This window comes from Episyrphus balteatus, chromosome 2 (genome assembly GCF_945859705.1).
Source record: "Episyrphus balteatus chromosome 2, idEpiBalt1.1, whole genome shotgun sequence".
NCBI classification, from domain to species: domain Eukaryota; kingdom Metazoa; phylum Arthropoda; class Insecta; order Diptera; family Syrphidae; genus Episyrphus; species Episyrphus balteatus.
In genome coordinates, this window is record NC_079135.1 from 97,635,843 (window position 1) to 97,657,563 (window position 21,721).

General features: G+C 29.7%; 1 protein-coding gene across 2 annotated transcripts in view; it reads left to right on the plus strand.

Moving 5' to 3' along the window:
• The first annotated feature begins 5,627 nt into the window (after window positions 1-5,627).
• Window positions 5,628-21,721, plus strand: part of LOC129910369 (G1/S-specific cyclin-D2) — a 132,752-nt gene continuing 116,658 nt past the window's right edge. The window contains exon 1 of one of the 2 annotated variants that reach the window (XM_055987723.1): window positions 5,628-6,550. In XM_055987723.1, the coding sequence (XP_055843698.1) occupies window positions 6,146-6,550 (405 nt within the window). In that variant the 5' untranslated portion in view covers window positions 5,628-6,145. The remainder of the gene's footprint in view (window positions 6,551-21,721) is intronic. The other variant, XM_055987722.1, reaches the window with a different exon arrangement.

The following is a 21,721-nucleotide window of genomic DNA, read 5'->3' on the forward strand; positions in this document are numbered from 1 at the left end:
GTTGAATAAGAAAAACTGTTAAATGTTTTGTTTTTGTGTTTTTATTTCAGCAGTTGCCTAATATTAAGCACAACCAACAATGAACTGACAAATATTTTTGAGCTTAAAACATATGAATGTGGTAGGGATAGAAACAGTCATATGTAAACTGTTGTTTATTTCCGTGAAACTCCACTCACTATGGTCTGGAAGAATTTCACATCATACATGCAATATCCTTTCGGCCTATCCAGATCCAGAGTAGGTATACCAAGTATCTTCTTAACTTGAGTCATAGATCAAGTTTCTGTTTCTGCAATCTGCACCATTTCCAAAAAAAACAAAGTTAAATAATTTTCCTGACATTTTATATTTGGATGTTCAAACTTGGTGTTAAATCTTGGCATCGTAAATAACATTTTAAAAACGGAAAATGGGGTGGACTGGGGCACCGGACATCTGGGTTTTGGGTTTTTGTCTTTTTGAGTGTTTCGCTAAGTTCATATCAACTTAGCGAAACGAGCCAAGTAGAATAAATAATAGAGCAAAAAATCAAATTTGCCGCAAGTAACCAACAACAAAATAGTAACAAAATATAAACTTAGTTTGATATAAGCTTAGCGAAACACTAAAAAAAAAAAACAGAAACTATAAGAGCGTAAAATCAAAATTGACGTTACTATCCAGCAAGAAAATATAAACTTAATTCGGATTAGCTAAGTTCATTTAAACTGAGCGAAAAACTCCAATAAAACCAAAACTACCGGAGCCAACTTCAATTTTTTTGTTCAAGATTTTAGTATCATTTATCAATTTAACTTCGACTGCACCCATCAAATCATTACACTTCACTGAAAGGATTGCAGTTGGTAATACCTAAGTCTTTGCCGAGATAAACAAAATTAATCTTATATTTTTTTTTTCTTTCCATTCCAATTTGATCCATAATCGCCAACTCCATCAAACTATTGTGATCATTCAAAACTTCATGTTTATGTGAACATGGTTAAGCCTGTTGAATATTTTACAAAAAACAAAAACAAAGTTGACATTGTTTGACACAATATTTCAAGATAAAGTTTTTCGAAAATTTAATTTTTTCAAAAACGGCTCCAACGACTTTGTTGAAAAAAAATCAAATCTTAGTTTTTATACGGGGTATATGTATACCATAGAACCGTTTTTTTTATCAGATTTTCTCCCAAACGATTTAAATGAAATTTATTTTACAAAAGCGTTTATACAATTTATGGCCAATTTTTCAATAGTCAGATAAACCTCAGTTAGAGGTTATTCCTAGGAATAAAAGTTTTTTTTATATTGACATTTATTCCGCTGATAGTCTAACTGACGATTGAAAAATTAGGGCTTAATAAAAAAAATTGGAAAACAATTTTTAATTTATTTTTTTAAAAATCGATTTTCGAAAACGGAACATTTATTTTTTTTTAATTTTTTGTTCACATGTTAATTGATAAATCAGCCCTATCGAGGTATCCGTTCGGAGAAAATTTTTTTCAGATTTGTTTGAAATCGGAGAATTTTCTATCGAGGTTTCCGTTCCGATTGACATATCGGAGAATCTTCCGATGAAACATGGAGCCCATCAACGCATTGCGATGAAGTATATTCAGCAAAGACTTTTTGACAGTTGTGCTTTGAATTTCATCGGAAATTCTCCGACACAAAATAGTTGCGGAATATTTTCAGAAAAGTTGAATTTCATAATTCAATATAAGTTCAAGTGACCTCAACTCCAAAAATTAATAAAGCGTTTCGCCCAGGTACGACAGTGGGCTCATCAGTTAGATCTGTCGTACCCTTACTAAGACGCCTTATTTTGGTCGATGTTTACCGACACTATATAAAACTCACAGCATGAATATACTGTGAATTATAATATTCTAAGGGAATTTGTTTAAATTCAGACACTTAGAAAATGTATGCCCGTGGTCAGGCTTATATAATAACGAAGAAAAAAATAACAAAAATAATAAAAAATTATTAAAATTATTTTTATTTTAAGTGAATATCGATTGAAAAATCACATGCGGTGGCTACACACTGTTGTGCCCAATCACGTTCCACTTTTACTTTAATGTCAAAATGAGGAAAAATTTAGCAATGGAACTGTACTCAGAAAATTCAGTTCCCTTCATGAGCATCTTCCCTCTTCATTCTTCATCCCTCTTGTCTACAAACTCACTGCTTAGAGGCGATTGAAAAATCACCGTGTAGCCAGGCACTTAGGGACTAAACATTTAGGTAATTTCTCGGTTTCTGATTGGTCAGCTGTCAAAAAAAATCCTTCCAATTTAGGTAATTTTATTGGAAAGCTGACTGGAAAGTTAGGCAAGAAAATTTTCCCTAAAAATTTAGGAAAAAGTTTTTTTTTGTCAAAATGACAGCAGATTGTTTTTAATTAAAGAATTAATTTAGAAAAATTAAATTTATTTGTGTGAAAAAACAACTAAAAAGTGCATTATCGGTTATAATTAATTTTATTTATTCATTACAGTTAAGTGAAATTTGGTGTCTTTCCCATGCGACCGGTAAAATTCTTAAATAAATTTCGAAATTTGACAATAGCATCACATCCAAACTAATTTAGTCAATTTACTGAAATTTCCGTTCAGAAAATCACGTTGCCTAAATATCTAGTCCCTAATATTTCCTTAACGTGCCCATTTTCATTTATTGAATAAATCACACTGACACATGTGTCAAATGAATGCGATTGTATATTTTATGTTTTTGTTCAGAAGTGGATACCTTGAAAGAAATGTAAGTTCCGATCGGAACGGGCTATCGATTCGGAACTTTCTCCGAACGGATATCTCGATAGGGCTGCAGAATGTCATACAAACTTTATTTTAAAACTTCTTTTTTAAATTATTTGTAAAAACTTAGTTTAAAAAATATGGCGCTAACGGTTTTGAAATAAATTAAAATGCTTACTTTTTGAAAATCAATTCAAAAAGTTGTTTTTTGTTCACTTGAAGAATGAATTTTGTTTGTATTTTTTTAATTTCTTTTTATTTTTATAAACATTTACCAAAATTGTATAAAACACACTTGAACATTTTAACAATTTGAATTCTTAGAGGAAGTACCTACCTACGTCCTACGTGTGCGATCCAGTCGTGCATTTCATTTTTAAAGAGTGCACTTATCAGGGTTATAAAAATAATTTTATTTTATATTTGCTTTCCATTGCAAATTTAAAAAAATGTTTGTTGCAAATAAAAAAATTTTATTAAAAAATTTCACTATAAATATTTTGCATTAAAAAATATTATTTTAATGAAAAAAAAATTGCATTGAAAATAAAATTTTTATTGCAAATAAAAATTATTGCATTAAACAAAGAAATGTACTTATTGCAAATAAAAAATTTTCTGCATTGAAAAAAAAAATTCAATGCAAAAAGTGTGCATTCAATATTTTTTAATATTCGCCAAATTTCTTACAATTTCAACAGTTTGGCCTTATATAAGCTTCAATATCTACATATATGTGCATTTAACCAAAATTGTAAGAAGTTCGACAAATATTAAAAAATGCACACATTTTTTGGTATTGAATTTTATTTTCATGAACAAATTTTTTTTAATGCAAAATATTTTTAGTTGCAATAAATATTATTTTTTAAATGCAAATATTTTTCATTTGCACTACAAAGTTAATTTTTTTTTTATCAAAAAAGGCTCTAACGATTTTGCGTGTAATATGACAAAGACTCAACTTTTTAAATAAAAAAAATATTTTTTTTTTAGTTTCTCAATATCTCATACAAGACTAACCCGATTTCAACGAAAATTTCTATACAAAAGCGTTTGAGCAAAGGTAATATTAAATTTTAGAAAATTTTCAAAACAATAATTTTTGGATTTTTCAAAAAATATTTCAAAATTTTTTTTTCACTAATCAATTTTTTGAAAACGGTTTGGTGAAATATTTCGAAAAATGGTGTAGGTTTTTTGTTTTTCTTGTTTTTTTCAAAATTCTTTTTTATACCTACAAGAAATCAGATGGCATACTTAGTTTTTTGATTAATGTCATTAAAATCGGTGTTTCATCAATTATAAAAACAGATTTTATGTATTTTTTACATTTTTAAAAATGCTTTAAAAAATCAAATTATAATTTGTCCTACTTTTTTTTCATTAAGGGCCACTTGCTGAAACGAAACTTAAATATTTTAAGTAGAACATAAACTCTTATTCCCTACTTTTTCTTCTGCGTAAACTGTCACATAAAGATTTATGTTGAACTTAAATGCTTAACGGCCATATTATTCACTAGTTTAAAAAATACATCTGGATGTAAAGAAATTGAAATATCAAAAACAAATTCAAATCCATAATATACACTATCACACAGAGAAAAAAATAGTCACTTTTAACTATTTTTAAACTATTTTCATAGTTAAAATCGGGATAACTTAACTACTTTGGATTTGGATTTATTTTTGATATTTGACAATTTTACATCCAGATGTATTTTTTAAACTAGTGAATAATATGGCCGCAAGTTTCGATTCAGCAAACGGATCAAAGCTTTAAGATAAGAGCTACTTTTCACATAAGAGGAAGTAGGTACGTGTGACCCAGTCGTGCATTTTATTTTTAATGCAAATATTTTTTTCAGTTGCAATAAATATTATTTATTTTTATTTGCAGTACCTACCTAAATATTTTTTTAAAATTTCAAATGCATTCATTTAATATTAATAATTATTTAAAAATTCCTATCCATAATTTTTATAACACCACAAAGTGCACAGTACCCTTAAGACTACCGGCTTTCTATGTATGTGTGTTATGTTTGAAAACTACCAAAAAAACACACATTTTTTTTTTATTTTTCCTGTTTTATGATTATTTTTTGCATACCTTTCTTTCTTTCTCTTCTTATTTCCAATCCATCCACATCCACTATTCTCCTTACGATCCACAACATATGAAATAAAACCAACAAATCCACCACATACATTCCACACTTGTTTTCTGTCTGTTCAGCCAGCGCTTCGCAGCGCAAAGCAAAATCCAACCATAAACAGATTGCCTCTCATTCCGTTCGTTGCTGGTTGGTTGATCGTTCTCCTCCGTTCGCTTTTTGTCTCTGCGCCACATTCATTCGCCGGCTTTATAATACAAAAACAACAACATAAAAAATTACCTACATTTTTATCTTTTCATCGAAATTCCAACAACAAAAAAAGGATTTTGTTTGCCAGAAAAAACGAAAACATTAAAAATAATTAATTGAACTTATTTTGCATGATATAAAATATATAATAAATAATATTATATATACCTTATTGTTTATTAACAAATAAATGTGCTGCGCAACAATTCAAATTTAGAATATCTATAACAAAAAAAAGGTGTTAATTGTTGAAGTTAAAAAAAAACCAAAAAAGGGTATTTTTTTTTTTGAAAACTTAGAATTTTTTGAATTTTGACTACGAAGTGAATCCCTGATTGATTAGTTAAAATATCCTGTTTAAGGATATTCTCAGTAAATAAATTACTTTCTCCTTTGTGAATTTACTTGAAAAACAACAACGAAATAACGTTGTTCAAAAAAATACATAAAAAGTTATTTTTTAACTAATTTTTGAAAAAAATGCATATTCCAGCTGTTTTTGCTGAGTTGTAAAGATTTTTCCTGTTCTGTTTCTTGTTGGTTTTGTTGGTCTTTTTTTTTTCTCTTCTCGTGAATATAATAATCTCGTTTAGTGGCGACAACATCACTATTTTTGGCAAAGTTGAAAGGAATCTTTTGATATTACTCTCGTCGAGAGTGTGAGTGAGTGGTAAACAGAATTAAACAACAACAAAAAAAGTTTCCAATTTTTTGTTTTAACTGTTAAACGTGATTTGGTTTGGTTGTCTTTTTCTTTTGATTTTTTCTGATTCGTTATAATTCGTTCGATTTCGATTCGACGACAATCGCTTCTCTGCTCGGACTTTTTTTTGAAGCAGCTCCTCCACATTCCTCTGTCCCTTGTTATCATCCATCGTCGCTCTCATCGTTTAATAAAAAAAAATATTATTAAATTTTTTTAAAACAACCTCTAATATTTTATAATTTCTAATTGCTCTTGTGTGGTATTAAAGAGAAAGAAAAAGAGAGAAAATAAAATAAAATTTCAATAAATATGGACCTTTTGTGCACGGAAAAAGTCCTTTTAAACGACACGGATGTCTTGATAAATAGTTTTAATGTTGTTCAAACTAACGGTGGTTATACAGCCTCTGTTACAACAGGTGGAGGTGGTGGGGGTGGCACAGGAGGTGGTGGTGGCAATGATGCCGGTAGTGATTTAACTACAACAACAACAACAACAACTACACATGCCAATTATACCAATCAATTATTGATTAGTAAAAATTTTGAACAAGTTAATACAGCTGTTGAAGATCCGGTATTTTTGAGCGATCGTTGTCTTGAGAATGCATTGAAAGCTGAAGATAAACATCCAACAGTTTGTTCATATTTTAAAACCGTACAAAAGGATATTACACCGCCAATGAGAAAAATTGTTGCTGAGTGGATGATGGAGGTGAGTTTTTTTTTTTTTTTTTTCAATCTGTTTTAGTAAAAAGGCATGATTAATATGATTAATTAATTTTTGTCTATTTGGAATGTATGATTGGTTTGAGAATTCTTTTTTTGTCTAGCTATTCAGCAGCTGTTTTTATTTTGCTGAATTTGAATGACGTATGTATGTATGTTGTACACGTAATATGTACGCAATATATAGGTGGAATCAAATAAAGAAAGAGAGAGAGAATAAGAAAAACAAAATAGATAAAGGATTGGTGAATAATCACAATACACAATATTTACGCAACTTGTGTAGCAATGTACGCAAAATTAAGTACATATAGATACTTACGCACTTTGTGTGATCAAAATTTGAGTTAATCATAATTAATAAATTCAAAATTTTGACAAAAAGGTGTGTCGCTTATTTTTAATGTTCAAATAGTAACGTTACTTATCATTTCCTGCCTAGCTGTTCCTATTAAGAGCTGTTTTTTTTTTAAAGAAAGCAAAAAAGCTGTTGTGAAGAAAAACAACAGGTGATTTGTGATAAAAAATAATAACAGGTGATTTTCTATTAGCCGTGTTTTTTTTTGGTAACTCAGTTTACTTAGCTTAGTAAAAATTTTGCACGGGAAACAACAACAAATGATTGCTAAGGATAAACAAATGCTTTTTATTTGCTGCTTTACAGAGAATTTTTTTTTTTCTAAACTTATACATTTTTGACCCTTCAACAGTAAATAATTAAATAGTTAATAAAAGTTATCGTTTAATGTTGTTTACAACATAAAATGAGTAAAATACTACGTATACGTAAAATATCTACGTACAAGAAAATGGGTTTTGAAGATCAAAGTCGATTTCATGCTTAAGATGATAGGTATTTGCAAATTTTGAAAATTTTCTAATTAACTATCCAAATGTTTAATTATAACACTTCAAAAATACCAGAAATTAATCGATATTTTGTGTGGAAACTGGAAACATTGAAAATTAATTAATGATAGAGATTTGAAACTTGGGGAATTTTTTTTTTTTTTTTATTTCAAAATAAGTGACACCCTAATGTATGGTTTTGATTTTGGAAGCTAAATATTTATGTATGTATACTCACCTTCTCCAATTTTCCTTTATGTATGTATGTATTCACCTCACTCAACAAATTTTGCAGTTTCATTTCATCTTGCATGGGGTTCCCCTTAAAAAAAAAACCGTTACTTTTTGCAAGTTTTTTGTGATTTTCACGTACCTACCTACAATTTTTCGATTCCCTTTTCACTCCCAATTTGGGTACAAGGTGTTCCAAAAATAAATACTTTTTTCTTTCAAAGTTAAAGAAATGTTTTTGAAGCGGAAATGTTCGTACCTATATAACTGTGGGTATACCTATGTATGTCAGTGGGATTTTTAGCGACGTAAATTAAAATTGTATAAATACTAGAATTCTATCAAAATAAATAACTGAGTTCTCTTTGGAAAAAACATGACTACAAGTTTTTGGGATACGGAACGAATTTTGCCAATCGATTAGAAAAAAAAAAAAGATGTCAAAATAAATAAATTTCCTAAACCTTCCCTGCCATTCCGCAAACTTTTTGACCACCCCTCTTACCTAGGTTTCCCTAAGTTATTGTATACCTAGCTTCTATTGTAATCGTTTTTGATCCTCTGATATTAAATCCTCCTTGAAGTCTGGTCCGTCTGCTCTATGAGTTCGGATATTCAAAATATTGGAATTTGTTAAATTCTCCGGAGTCTATTCTCAGCAAACTAAATCAGATATATGAACTCTTTGAATTTAGTTAGGTATCAAGAGCATTAATAAAACAAAAGTTCACCAGTGTGATTTTAAAAATATATTGTTACGAACATTTTTTTTTTCATGTTTTTGATAGTAGGTATTATTGTCTGTCTAAACTCAAAACTTCGGTGCAAACTCATCATAGTTTTAAATCTTTTTTTGCACCTGTTTATGTTTGATTGTTTCTTACATAAATGTAACTAAAACTTGCTTTAGGTAGTTGCTATGTAGGACGATACAAACGAATTTAATGAAAAGTCGAAAATTTTGGCAAATAATTTGCCCAGCAACAAATCGAATCGAAAATAAATTCTTGATTTTGAATATTTAAACAGGTGGTGGCGCTTAGTATGATGTATCTTGAGTAAAATTTAGAATTTTCAAGCAAAGCAAATTGAAAAAAATTATTTAGGTCATATTTTAGTAGATAAACGGTTATCCAGTTTGAAATAAAAAAAAACTATACAAAATTCGCTTTAGTTTTTGATCAAACAATAGTATACTTTGTCTCATAGTAGTATGTAACGCCATGTAACATCTTGGATGCGAATTCTTTGGTCTGATGGTTTTGTCAGTCTACGGGTCAATTGTGAAAATCGTGCAGTTAAGCATGGACTTCATTAGGAAGCTCTGATCCTTTAATGCAGCAAATGATCTTGAAAAAACTTCACAAACTGAACCCGCTTTAATCGTCTGATTTTCGATAAGTGACTAGTTGACCTCAACCAAGCTTAAAAAAAATCGATGTCTGTGAACTTTTCATTCAAAACGTTTATCGTTGCAAGCTATTCGTTCCAAGTTTTACATTATTTTTAAAAACCAACATAAAACATCTTTTGTGTCAAATATGATCAATTATTATATTATGCGTGGGTACCGTTCAAAGTTTATCGTTACGCACAAGTCACACTCAGCTGCTTTCCAATTGTGATTTTAGGAAGCCGCTATTGTCAATTTGATGTAACCACAAACAAATTGCCTTTGTTACTTTCAACCTTTAATAGCAGGCAGCGATGCCTAAATAAACGGCTAACACCAGTGTAGTTTGACCCGTTCTTTACCGGCTGACCTATCATTGTTCGAAAATAAAAGGAAAGCCCATCAATGGCACCTGATTACATTGTTCATCAGGAAGGTGAAATATTTTTTGGACTTATGGTATGCGCCTTTTAAAATGGTTTAAACATAGTTTTTATGATCCAATTTCTAAATTTGTTATGCCAGTAAAACAGCTCAATTGAATCACAGTTTATAACAGCTAACACCTTAGCAATTCAAAAACGGATAAGGCATTTTGTAAACAACATTAATTCTCAGTAAAAAATGACACAATTGAATTCATTAAGAAATTCCATCGCTGCTGTGTCCATATCTGTTTAAAAAAAAAACCCAGCATTTACAAATTAAGTGATTAATTTTTAAATACTTTTCTTAAATTTAAGAAAACTAAACAACAGGTCTGCATGCCTACCAAAACATTCTTGTCTAGTCCAACCACAAACGCAATAGCTAAACCAGATACACACAGGAAGAACTTAACTCCATGACAACAGCCGGAAGAAGAAGACTCAAGTTGAGTTCGGAATTCAAGAAGAAAAACAACTTTAGAATTCCCTATGTACGATTGAATGTCTCTCGAAGTCAAAGTCAAAACCCTTTTGAATGTTGTATATGTTCACTATCAATGAGTACAAAAAATATGTGCAACAATCTTAAGTTTCCACAACCACCCAACAAATATTGTATGATTATTGTGCAATATCTGACTGACCGATCGTCAAGAGAAAGACGTTACTTGGTTGGTCATCAGTTGATGTGAAAATTCCAAGAATGTTGTATTTTTATAACAAGTCAGCAAAGTACATTATGAGTTTGTGTTGGTATGTGGTTGAATATACTCTCTGTTTTAGACTGAACAACGAGAGGGACATAGTCATATCGATATAAGAAACTAGAGAGATGATAATCGTTCTACGAGTAGAAGGTACATTCTAAGTACATACTTAATAGTCGTGATACAGGAGCATGCAATTTTTTTTTTTTTTTTTCAATTTTTTTATTTGATTCAGCTTTGTGTCTTGTTGGTTGGTTTTAAGATTCTAATGTGCAGGTAGTTAAGTAAATGGGTTATTTTAAAGGTGATTAGAAAAAACCTACAAACGTTGTTTGGTTCGAAAAATAAAAAAAAAAAAAAAAATAACAAATTGGCACATGATGAAAGCAATTACATTCAATGGTGGTGTAATATACTGGTCGGCGCCAACGATCAAACCATGGGCGTCATTAAGTTAGTCTTAGCTTTAGCTAATGCATAATCATCATATAGTTCTTGGTAAAAATGCATGTACCTAATATTTATTTATTTTAATGTTTGCATATATTTTTTTTTGTATTATTGCATTTATAATTGTTTTGTGCCACTAATTACTGTTTTGATATTGTTTATCTATTCCAAATTGAACATCTAGGTATTTCTTAATAAGTACTAACTTGTACACATCAAATAAAGAAATAAGGGTTTGTAATACACCTGACGAATGTGTTCTGGTGCTTGTTTTAATCTGTAATTAAATTGAACCTACTTTTATTGAACCGGCTAAATCGAAAATGCAAATATAAATATCTTGTATGAGGGCAATTAAAAGACATTTTTTTTTCTAAGCAAAAATTTCCCATTTTCAAAAAGGTTATTAAACTCAAAATTGCATGGTTTAAGTTTCATTTAGAAAAGCAAAATTATCATGAATTAGTTTTGAGTTTGTAAGAGAGATGAGCAATGATTAACTGTAATTTTAAATTCAAATATGGAATGTGGTTAATTTTAAATAATTAACCTGCGATTAGCGTAAATGGTCAATCCGTTGACTCTGTAATGTAAAATTGACGTCAAAATCGGTACCCAAGGATGTCAAGTCGTGTGATCATCACAGTCAAATTTCATAGCGTTGACGGGTTCAATAACATTTGCGTTGATACCTAGTTATGGGAATTTTATGTTTCTAGAAGATGTTTTCGGTGACGTAAGAGTTTCAACGCATTAAACAATTTCATTGAAGGTCTAGTTTTAGCTTTAAAGCATTGGTCTTACTCAACTTTTGAAAATTGAGGTAGTCGCTTTTGCCACTATTATTCAAGTTTCATATTTAGTTTCTTTTGTTGGTTAGTATTAATCAACGGCTGCTGAATATAAGCTAAAATTTACTTTGAGCATTTTTAGGAACAATTTTTCAAATTTCAACTTGACATTAGTTATGCTTATGCGTAGACGTCTCCTTTTTTACTTTTCCCAGGACTCTATCCGAATTTATTGAACTTGAATTAAGGCTCTTTGTGATCAGATGTCATAAAAAACTAGAAGGCATCTTGATTTTTATGACATTAAACAATTTTATGTCCTTATTTTGTTTGTACGGTTCTTCTCCTAATTGGAGAGTAATCCGACATGAGGAACCCCCAACCTTGAGAGCCAAGTCTTTCAATAAATCCAGGAACAGGAGGCCGTCAAGTCGCTTCTTATTGGACTTATCTCTGAATAAGTCAAAGTTGCTCATATAAGATGTAATTCCATTTCATCTTGTTCTAGCAAAATATAGTTTTTTTTTTGAAAATTTCTTAAATTTGAATGGTAACACAGTTCCAAAAATTTCCAAATGCAAATCCATAGACTTTCAATTTTGCTTCTTTTGAACAGTCTCTTAGTTTCATTATAAAATTTGTTCAAAATCACTTTTAAAAATTCCATTAATATTTTTATCAATACGTTTTGTTGAACTTTTATTCATAATTACATCGTCAAGTCTATCAGGTTGCAAGTTGACTAATTAAATTTATATATACAAACCATATACAAACCTACTTTCTTATGTACTTTTTCAAATTTCGTGATTAATTATAATGAATCAAGTCAATTGCATTATGATTTCTGATTGTCTGCACATTTGTAATTGAATATAAGTACATTTATTAACAATCAAGTTTTTCGAAGGGGGGAATTTCAAATGAAGCAACTGGAAAGATGAATCTTTATTAATCATACAGCTACAGCTGGTGTCTATATAATTGTTGTTCTTGTACCTTAAAACTACAGAAAAGGTAATAGAAATATAAAATGTGCATAGTTCAAACTCTTCCAGTTGACTAATTTACATTCAATTTGCTGTTCAATCTTGAAGGACATCTTTCTTAAACTTAATTATTAACTTCTTGACAAGCAAAACCAGGTTATATCTTTCTTTTATTGTCCGACACAAAAATTAACAATCAAACCGTTTAATTTATGAGAACTGAATTTATTCTACATTCTCATCAAGCTCTTTCTCTTCACAAAAGATAAATAAGAACAAACAATTTAGAAAAAAAATGCCAATCAAAGTCAAGCAAATCACACAAGAAGCTGCTGCTGAATCCGTGTGAGGACGACTTGGTGATAAATGCCTTGTTTGTAAACATATCAAATCAAAATGTTTATAAATATACACACTTGGTTTCTTCTTAGTGCAAAAAATTAAAAAAAAAAAATAAAATAACAAATACAATTTTGCAGATGAGTGCTCTTTTTTGCCGGTAGCCGCTGCTTCAGTTTTTTTCTTTTTATTTCATCTTATTTCTGTCAAAACTCCCACTCTACGTCTGAATCTGGAATTGGCTAATTGCATTTTTTTTTGTTCGCTTCTTCCAAATTGTTTGTATATTGTGCTGATGCTGTTGGGATGTAATCAGACCAACCGCGTTTCTGTCTACTCTGTCTGGTATAATATACCTACATTCTATTTTTATCCGCCCACCCCGAAATTTAAAATTAGGAAAAAAATATTCTTCATCTTCAATTTTCAGAAAGTAGGTACAAATTTAAATATAAAAAAAAATTAAAACAATAAAATATTGTTCTTCCATGTGTTTGGAAAAAATAAAAAAAATTCTGAATGAGCCTTTCCAAAAAAAGGTTTCAAAAATCTAAGAATTCGTATATAGTTTATCTCGGTAAAGGAAATAGAAACCAAAAAAATTGTTTTAACGAGGTAATAAAAGTGTCACACACACTTGAACACCATGATCATGATGCATAATAATAACTATGCGGTAATCGTTTTTGAAACGAAAAATTGTATACGTCTGCACTACATAAAAATACGATATGACAAAAAGGGTGAATAATTTAAAATCAGTTTAGGTAAACTTCAAAACAGTTATGAGTACCTACCTATAGGTTCAAAAACTATTTTTAAAAATTCTTGATGGTCGTTATGGTTTTTATGTGAAATGGGGCCCAGTAATTGTGTTTATGGTTTTCGGTGTTTATAAAAAAAAAAACATAAACCAAAACGAAATAAAATCAGTTGAGTTCCTCTCGAGCAACTGTAGGTCACAGAAGGTGCTTTCATATCAAGAGTTTCGTTGGTTGGCTTAATCGTGTTCTTCTTTTCATTAGGGGTTGGAGGCAATGAAAAGCAATGGAGAGCAAAGTTAGCTTTTCTGAGAACAAAACGAGAGTGATTGTTGAATCTCAGGATCAGGAGCTTATTAAAGTTAATTCCTAGGTACTTTGCGTTACGTTTTGGCTCAACAGTCTAGTTCCATTTGAAAGTGTGACTGTGATGCTTCTACAGTTTCAAAACGATCGATTGCCTTATCCTCCTGTTCGTTTAAGGCAAAATAAAAATAAAATAAAATAAAATAAAATAAAATAAAATAAAATAAAATAAATTAAAATAAAATAAAATAAAATAAAATAAAATAAAATAAAATAAAATAAAATAAAATAAAACAAAACAAAATAAAATAAAATAAAATAAAATAAAATAAAATAACATAACATAACATAAAATAAAATAAAATAAAATAAAATAAAATAAAATAAAATAAAATAAAATAAAATAAAATAAAATAAAATAAAATAAAATAAAATAAATTAAAATAAAATAAAATAAAAACTTTCCTGGCAGCTATGATTAACGCGATGAACTTGTAGCATGTTATATATTGGTCGGCATAGAACAGATTCTCGCACTCAATCTCTAGCGTTTGGTCTGAATTCAGGGTGATATATTGGAAACGGCGAAGTTTTGATGTTTGGGCAACTCCAGCTTTAATAGATTTTATTTGTGTTTTTCGGCCCTTAACTTGCACAAAAAAGTTTCTAGAAGAAAAGAAAAAAAAAAAAATATTTAATTAAGGAAACCTGCAAACGGTAACTTGATGCTTGTTGATGAAGCTACATGAGAGACTGCAGTGTGAAGTGTTTTTTCTCGAAAGCCGAACTCCACCTCTGTGATGATGTAGTATCGCTGCAAAACTTCTTATGTACATCTACGGTATTTTGCTGGATCGCGTAGTTCTTTGAGAAAAATTCATTCTAATGCTCGATAACGCTAAATGCAATATTGGGCTAAAATCTTCGAGTTACTTGGAGAAATTGATATTTCAACGATGTATGTACATTACGATGTGATGATTTGTATGCTTTAAGCCTTGTTTTAAAGCGAATAAATCAAAATTTTAACCAATACCTTCAATTTTTATGCTTCTCAAAAACAAGGAAATTCTTGCTAACAATCTAAAAAAATGATATCAACCCTCTTCTTTTTATTTTATTCGGTGAAGATATTTTCGTACTACACGATCATGATCTTGTGAACTTTTTTTACTAGTTTTTTGTTTAATGTTTCATCAATCATGTTGATAGCTGTTATAGCATTTGCGAATGTTTCCTACTAATTTTGAAATTATTCTGCCAAAAACCATTCATTTTATGACTCAGCAATAAAAACAAGAAAAAAAAAACTGACATTTACAATTCTATGTGATTAGTTAGTTCATTGACTTGGGTTCTTAACTTATTTGAATCAAAATAATAAAACTGATACAGGGTGTTTCGATATAATTATATTTACAAACTAAGATTTTTTTCCTAACGCGATTAAAATTCAAATCTGAAATGCAACTGAATTCCAAATAGGATTTTTCTTAATAAAAAATGCATATAAGCGATATCCTGTGCTTAAGTTTTAATTTTGAAAATGATGCGGTTAGTGATTTTTTTTATTAAATAAAATGCAAACCACCCAGTTTAAGCAGAACAAAAACTCTTTAAAAAATTACCGCATTTCTTAAAAAAAGCTATTAAACCGTTTTTTTTTTTAAATTATTTCTTAAAATTAAAATTTTAATTAAATTTAAAAGAAGATTAAAAAATCTAATTTAAATTGCAACATGTGATGGTTAATGTTTTATTGTATCAATAACTTTACTATTTATTCGAACTTAGCTTTTCCTTATTATCCTCATTTAATTTTTTTTTATTATCAATATCTTGTGTGGTTAGTTGATTTAAATTTTTGCAGTCATTTTGGATACAATCCAACTCACTAAATAAAAAAAAACATCCAATAAAAAATAAAAAAAGAAAAACACAACAAAATAAAATAAATTATTTTGAATTTTGTGTATATAATTTTTTGTTGTTTGTATTGTTGATGTTTTTTTTTTTTTTACTTCGAGTATAGCGTCCTAAATTGTGTGCTAAAAGATTCTTGAAAAAAAAACGACTTTATGGACGTCAGAAATAAATTTGCAATTTTATTTGAATGAAACAAACAAAAAGATACACAATTGTGATGTAAGATTGAATTATAGAAAATTGTAGGTACCTACCTTCTATTTCGTTGTTGATGATTTTCTTTTTACACAAAACAAAGAAAGAAAAATAAGATACTTTTACCAATCCAGAAAAGTATGTAGGTACTTCCTGTCTGCAGGTTGACAGCTCTTTTCTATCCCTTCGACATTTTTGTTTGTTTGTAGGCTCGAATTAGATTGGTAGTGACTCAGGTGGTTTGTAGTCACTAAGTGGGACACTTCACTGATTGACGTCTAGTTATGCGTGGGTGGATTTTTTTTTATAGTTGGTTTAATTTAGCTTTTATTTTAGTATGAAGGCTGAGGTTAAAGAAATGATAATTCATTTTAAGTAGGTAATATTTTTAATCAAGGTGATTTCAGCCAAATAAAATGACCTAATCCTGAAAAAAGACTTCTTGAAGAAAAAATACTTCATAAAATAAAAAAAAAGTGAAAGAAGTGAAAAGTCTTCATGGAACAAGAACACTTCTTGAATATAGTAAATAGTGGAGCAAAAAGTCTTTATCAGTACACCATGAACTTATTGGGGCAAAAAGGCTTCTTGAAGGACTTAAAGAAGTCAGAAGCACTTCAGTATTTTATGAAAAAAAGGATTTCAGCAGCAAATAAAATGTCTTTATTTTAGAAAAAAAATATAAAGGCTTCTTATAAAAAAAAGGACTTTCTGTAGTAAAAGGACTTCAAATAATTTTTTTGCTCGATTTTTTGTTTTTACATTTTAACAATACCTAGGTAGTTTTTCTTTTCAAATTTTTTTTTTTAAATCTTTTCAATTTTTTTTTTCTATTTAGAAAATCATGATATATAGTTCATTTCAGAGCAAATTTCTTTTAAACTCAACAATTTATTAAATATTAAAAAAATACTTTTGAAAATTAATTTAAATAATTAAAAAAATATATATTTTCAATCATCTGTTAAAATTAAGTGTGCTATCAAAAAAAAAAAAAAAAAAAACACACAATCACCTTTATGATGGCATCTGGCCAAATGCGGAAGCAAATGTCTATGTCATAAACCAATTATTAATTTCTTGTCTTGAATTTTAATACTTTAAATTTCAATAGCTGTTCTCATAAAATGTTTTTTTTGTAGATTTCCACTCGAATACGTATTTTTAATCACATACCTACTACATACATATATTTTTTGTATTAATAGGTCATTTTTCAAATAAATTCGTAGGTGGTCTTCTTATAGAATTTAATTTTTAAAAAATATAAAATTAAAAGTAAAACAAAAGAAACAAGAGTTTGTCTTCATCATAAGTACCTAATCGTTGAAAAGTGATTAAAACAAATTGATGCATGCGAAAGATTTTTCTTTTTTTTTTTTATTTAGATTAAAAATAATGTTTTATAAAAAAAATTATTGTCTTATCAAATTTAACCTTGATGTGAGATACTTAATAAAAATGAATAAAAAATTACATAATATTTTTTTTTTCTGATAAAAAAGCTTATATATATATAGAATATTACTGATGGACAAAAATGTGTCAGGAAATATGAATGTAGTTTACATTCCTAGCAGTATCCGTTTAAAAATAAAAAAAAAAAATAAATAACGGTTTAGAATTTTGCGTAGAGAAATACAGATTAAAATTTTTTACTTCTTGTTTAATTAATAATTATTATTATTATTTTTTTTATTTTTTACCTTTAGCTGCAAAACAGAAAAAAGACTTAGATAATACATTTTTAAGAGATTTCAGAAAGACGTGAGACGTAGCTGTGCGAGTGCAGCTACTAATCATACAATCAGATAATTTATGAACTAGCAAGACGGTCCATTATTGATTCACTAAGAAACTGAGGGCAAACAGGATACATCCCCACTGGGCGCCTGAGAGACTTTCGTAATTGAAATAAGACATTAAACGAAAAGTTTTTAATAATTTATCGTTATTAATGAACTTTGCTTAGTTCTGAATTTTGATTTTCCAACTTTGGGGGTCTCTGGATCCAACTCTCCCAAACCTGATGCCTTTCAGATTTTCGAAATTATTAAGAGGCCTTAGGACAATTACAAAAAGATCAAAATTTATCGTTGTCAATTTATTTTACAAAATTCGATTTTTTAATTTTTCGGTTTTTGGGGTCCTTGGCCAACACCCACGCTTTGCAGATTTAAAGATTTATATTCATGACCTTATCAACTTGTCCGTTATAAAAGTGACGCAACGTCACTTACTTTTTTGACCTTGGGACTTAGGAGTCCCTAGCCCACAGACTTCCGAATTAATACTCAAGAAACCTAAAAAAAAGTATACATTTTGTCGAGGTCCCTTGGATACCATACCCACTACCTGAGGCTTGACGGACTTGTCACTGGCTCTTCTTGAAAAGCGAAATTGACACACGAAAAAAAGTTTAAACCCTATGAACCCTCTCAGCGAAACAAAGTCCGAAATTTTTTTTTTTAACTGACTTGTGTTGAGGACCATGCTTGAAATCAATTAAAAAAAAACTTTAAGCCTTTCAAAACTTTTTAAAAGTAATTAACAACTTGTTCTATAAAAAGTAAAATTTTAAAAGTTTTTAAGCTTTCAGAAGGTCACACCTATTTTATTAGTATCTCCCAATAATTTATTATTGTTCTATAAAAAGTAAAATTTTAAAAGTTTTTAAGCTTTCAGAAGGTCACACCTATTTTATTAGTATCTCCCAATAACACCGGCACACAAAAAAAAAAAAGTGTCATGTACCAGGAACCAGTCCTATCTTTCTATATGTTTTTGGGCACGCTGAATCCGAATTTGAAGTCCGTTTGGCCCCATCACCCTCCAGTTTTGAGCTGTGAGTGCATTTTGTTTGGATTTTTATGACTTTTTTGGAGTTTTTTGCATTTTTCTTAAAACTGAAGGGTGACCGGGCAAAACGGACTTGAAAATCGGATTCAGCGGTCCCAAAAACATATAGAAAGATAGGTCTGCTTCCTGGTACATGAAATTTTTTTTTGTGTGTGCCGGGTATGACAGCGACATGTCGCGACAGTGCTGGCACACAAAAAAAAAAGTTGTATCAATCAGAAACCAGACCTATCTTTCTATATGTTTTTGGGACCGCTGAATCCGAATTTCAAGTCCGTTTTGCCCGGTCACCCTCCAGTTTTGAGAAAAGTGTAAAAAAGACCCCAAAAACTACCTTTTTTTGAGTTTTTTGCATATTACTCAAAACTGGAGGGTGACAGGGCCAAACGGACTTGAAATTCGGATTCAGCGGGTCCAAAAACATATGGAAAGATAGGTCTGGTTCCTGGTACATGACACTTTTTTTTTTTTTGTGTGCCGGTGTAATTATTTAAAAATGTTTGAGAACCTTCAGTATATCCACCTTTATCTTAATACGTTCCCACTTATGCCAATTCATAACAAAATACAGCTCACTAAGTCCCTTATAAACAGAACGTAAATATTATTGTTAAAAAAAAACTGGGTGGTAACCTCATGCTTTATTGCATTTTTTAAACTTTTCGTATCATAATTCAAATTAAAACTAAAAAAAAAAATTTATCTGTTAAAAAACTGTACAAATTCCTTAGATGTCATTGCCAAAGTTTAAAAATGAGTTCAACGAGTTCAAATTGCTTTTGGCATTCGTCAGACAAAAATGCAAACAAACGTGTATGGCATAGAGTTTCAATCCAAAAAGCATAGGTATTTCTTTTCTTTTTAACGATTACGTAGATAGTTTTTTTTTTTTATTTTGATTTATTTTCATATTTTTGTTTGTTATTTCTCTGTGACCGGCCGATTAGCCGAGACATTGAACTTGGCCTTTTTTTTTTACTTCGGGGGCCAATTTTCTTCAAGTCACCGAGCAAAAAAAAAAAACAAAAGTGAAAATGGTCATCAAAATATTGCGAAGAAGAACAAAAAAAAAAATAAAATAAAGACAAAAAAAAGCATAGTTCACGAGAATAACAAAAAAAAAAAATATTAAAAAAATTAAGAAGGTATCAAACTGCAGCACATCGTGGTGGTTATCATTATGATGACACTTAAAAAATTTTTGTTGTGTTCGAGTGACACAGAGGTTCTTTGTCCTCAGGACACCGACCGTTGACACAAATTTTTTTTTTTTTTGGATGGACGACGAATGGAACAAAAAAAAAATAAGTTAAAAAAAACACCAGGTGCATTTGAGGTTTCATTTTTCAACAACGATTATTATGATTATGATGATGATGACGAAGAAGAACCTAGTCGAAAAAGTCACTAGAGCATGTTGATAGCATGATTGTGTCTTTTTCTCAATGTGACATTTGTTTTTGTAGATTTGTTGTGGTTTTTTGTTCGTCAATTTTTTTCTTTGTACACCGACATATGTTTTGCAATAATTTGCGGTTATGACATTGTAATAACAAAAAGTACCTAAAAAATTAAAAAAAAAAAATTTCAAATGAAGATGGAAGCATCTGATAAATTGTCAATGTTGGAATCAATGGCAATATCAATTCTTTTGTCTTCTTAATTTAATTGGCACATAATAATAATGATGAATAACCGCAGGCGTTTTAGCTAGGTGTAGGCTTTCAATTTCTATAATGCATGAAAGAATTGGTAGGAAGAGGCTTTTTTTTAAAGGTTCCGCAGCAGATGGGTGTTGAAAGGTATATTCTCTTGAAAGAATACATTTGCGGAAATGTTGCAAATTCTATATTTCCTACGAGGTTTGTTGCAAATTTCACGTTTTGGGTAAAACACGGGAGACGGACAGAATCCCGAAATCCAAAATCCAGAAAGACCAAAATCCAGAAAACCCTAAATCTCGAAAACCCCAAATCCCGAAAACCCAAAATCCCGAAAACCCAAGATCCCGAAAACCCAAAATCCCGAAAACCCAGAATCCCGAAAAACCAAAATCCCGAAAACCCAAAATCCAGAAAGGCCAAAATCCCGAAAAAAAAACAGAAAAAATAAAAAACTCTTCAAAACTGTGTTTCACTGAAATTTTAACTTAAACATAAAATTAAAACCAATTAAAAACAATTATTATAAGTTAAATATTAAAACTCATAATTCTTTTGATTTTAGTTCAACGATTTTCCAACTTAACTCAATCATTACAAAACACTGCTGAAATCACAATTCCTAAGAACTTGAAATCATGTAAAAAAGAGATATTAACGGAATCATAAACTTATATTGTTTTTTACGTAATAACACCTTAATTTCACACTTAGTATTGTTTTGGAAACCGAAATTTTTCATTTTATATAATTTTTCGGGATTTCGGGATCCCATTCGGGATTTTGGGTTTTCGGGATTCTGGGTTTTCGGGATTTTGGGTTTTCGGGATTTTGGGTTTTCGGGATTCTGGGTTTTCGGGATTTGGGGTTTTCGGGATTTTGGGTTTTCGGGATTTGGGGTTTTCGGGATTTTGGGTTTTCGGGATTTGGGGTTTTCGGGATTTGGGGTTTTCGGGATTTTGGGTTTTCGGGATTTCGGTTTTCGGGATTTTGTCCCCAATCCTAAAACACAATACAAAAAAAAAAAATGATACAATACACAAAATTATATGTTTGCCGCTAGAAAGTGCAATACTAGAGAACGTTACATATCCAATAACCAGCGGACAAGAAAAATGCTTTTAACGATATCTCGTTTGTCAAATTATGATAAGTAGTTTAAAAGTTATGGAAGAACATACATACTTGTTCAAATAAAAATCGGTTAAATATACATATAAACTTTTTACTTCTGTTAAATAAAAAAAAAATGAATAATATTCATGATTAATT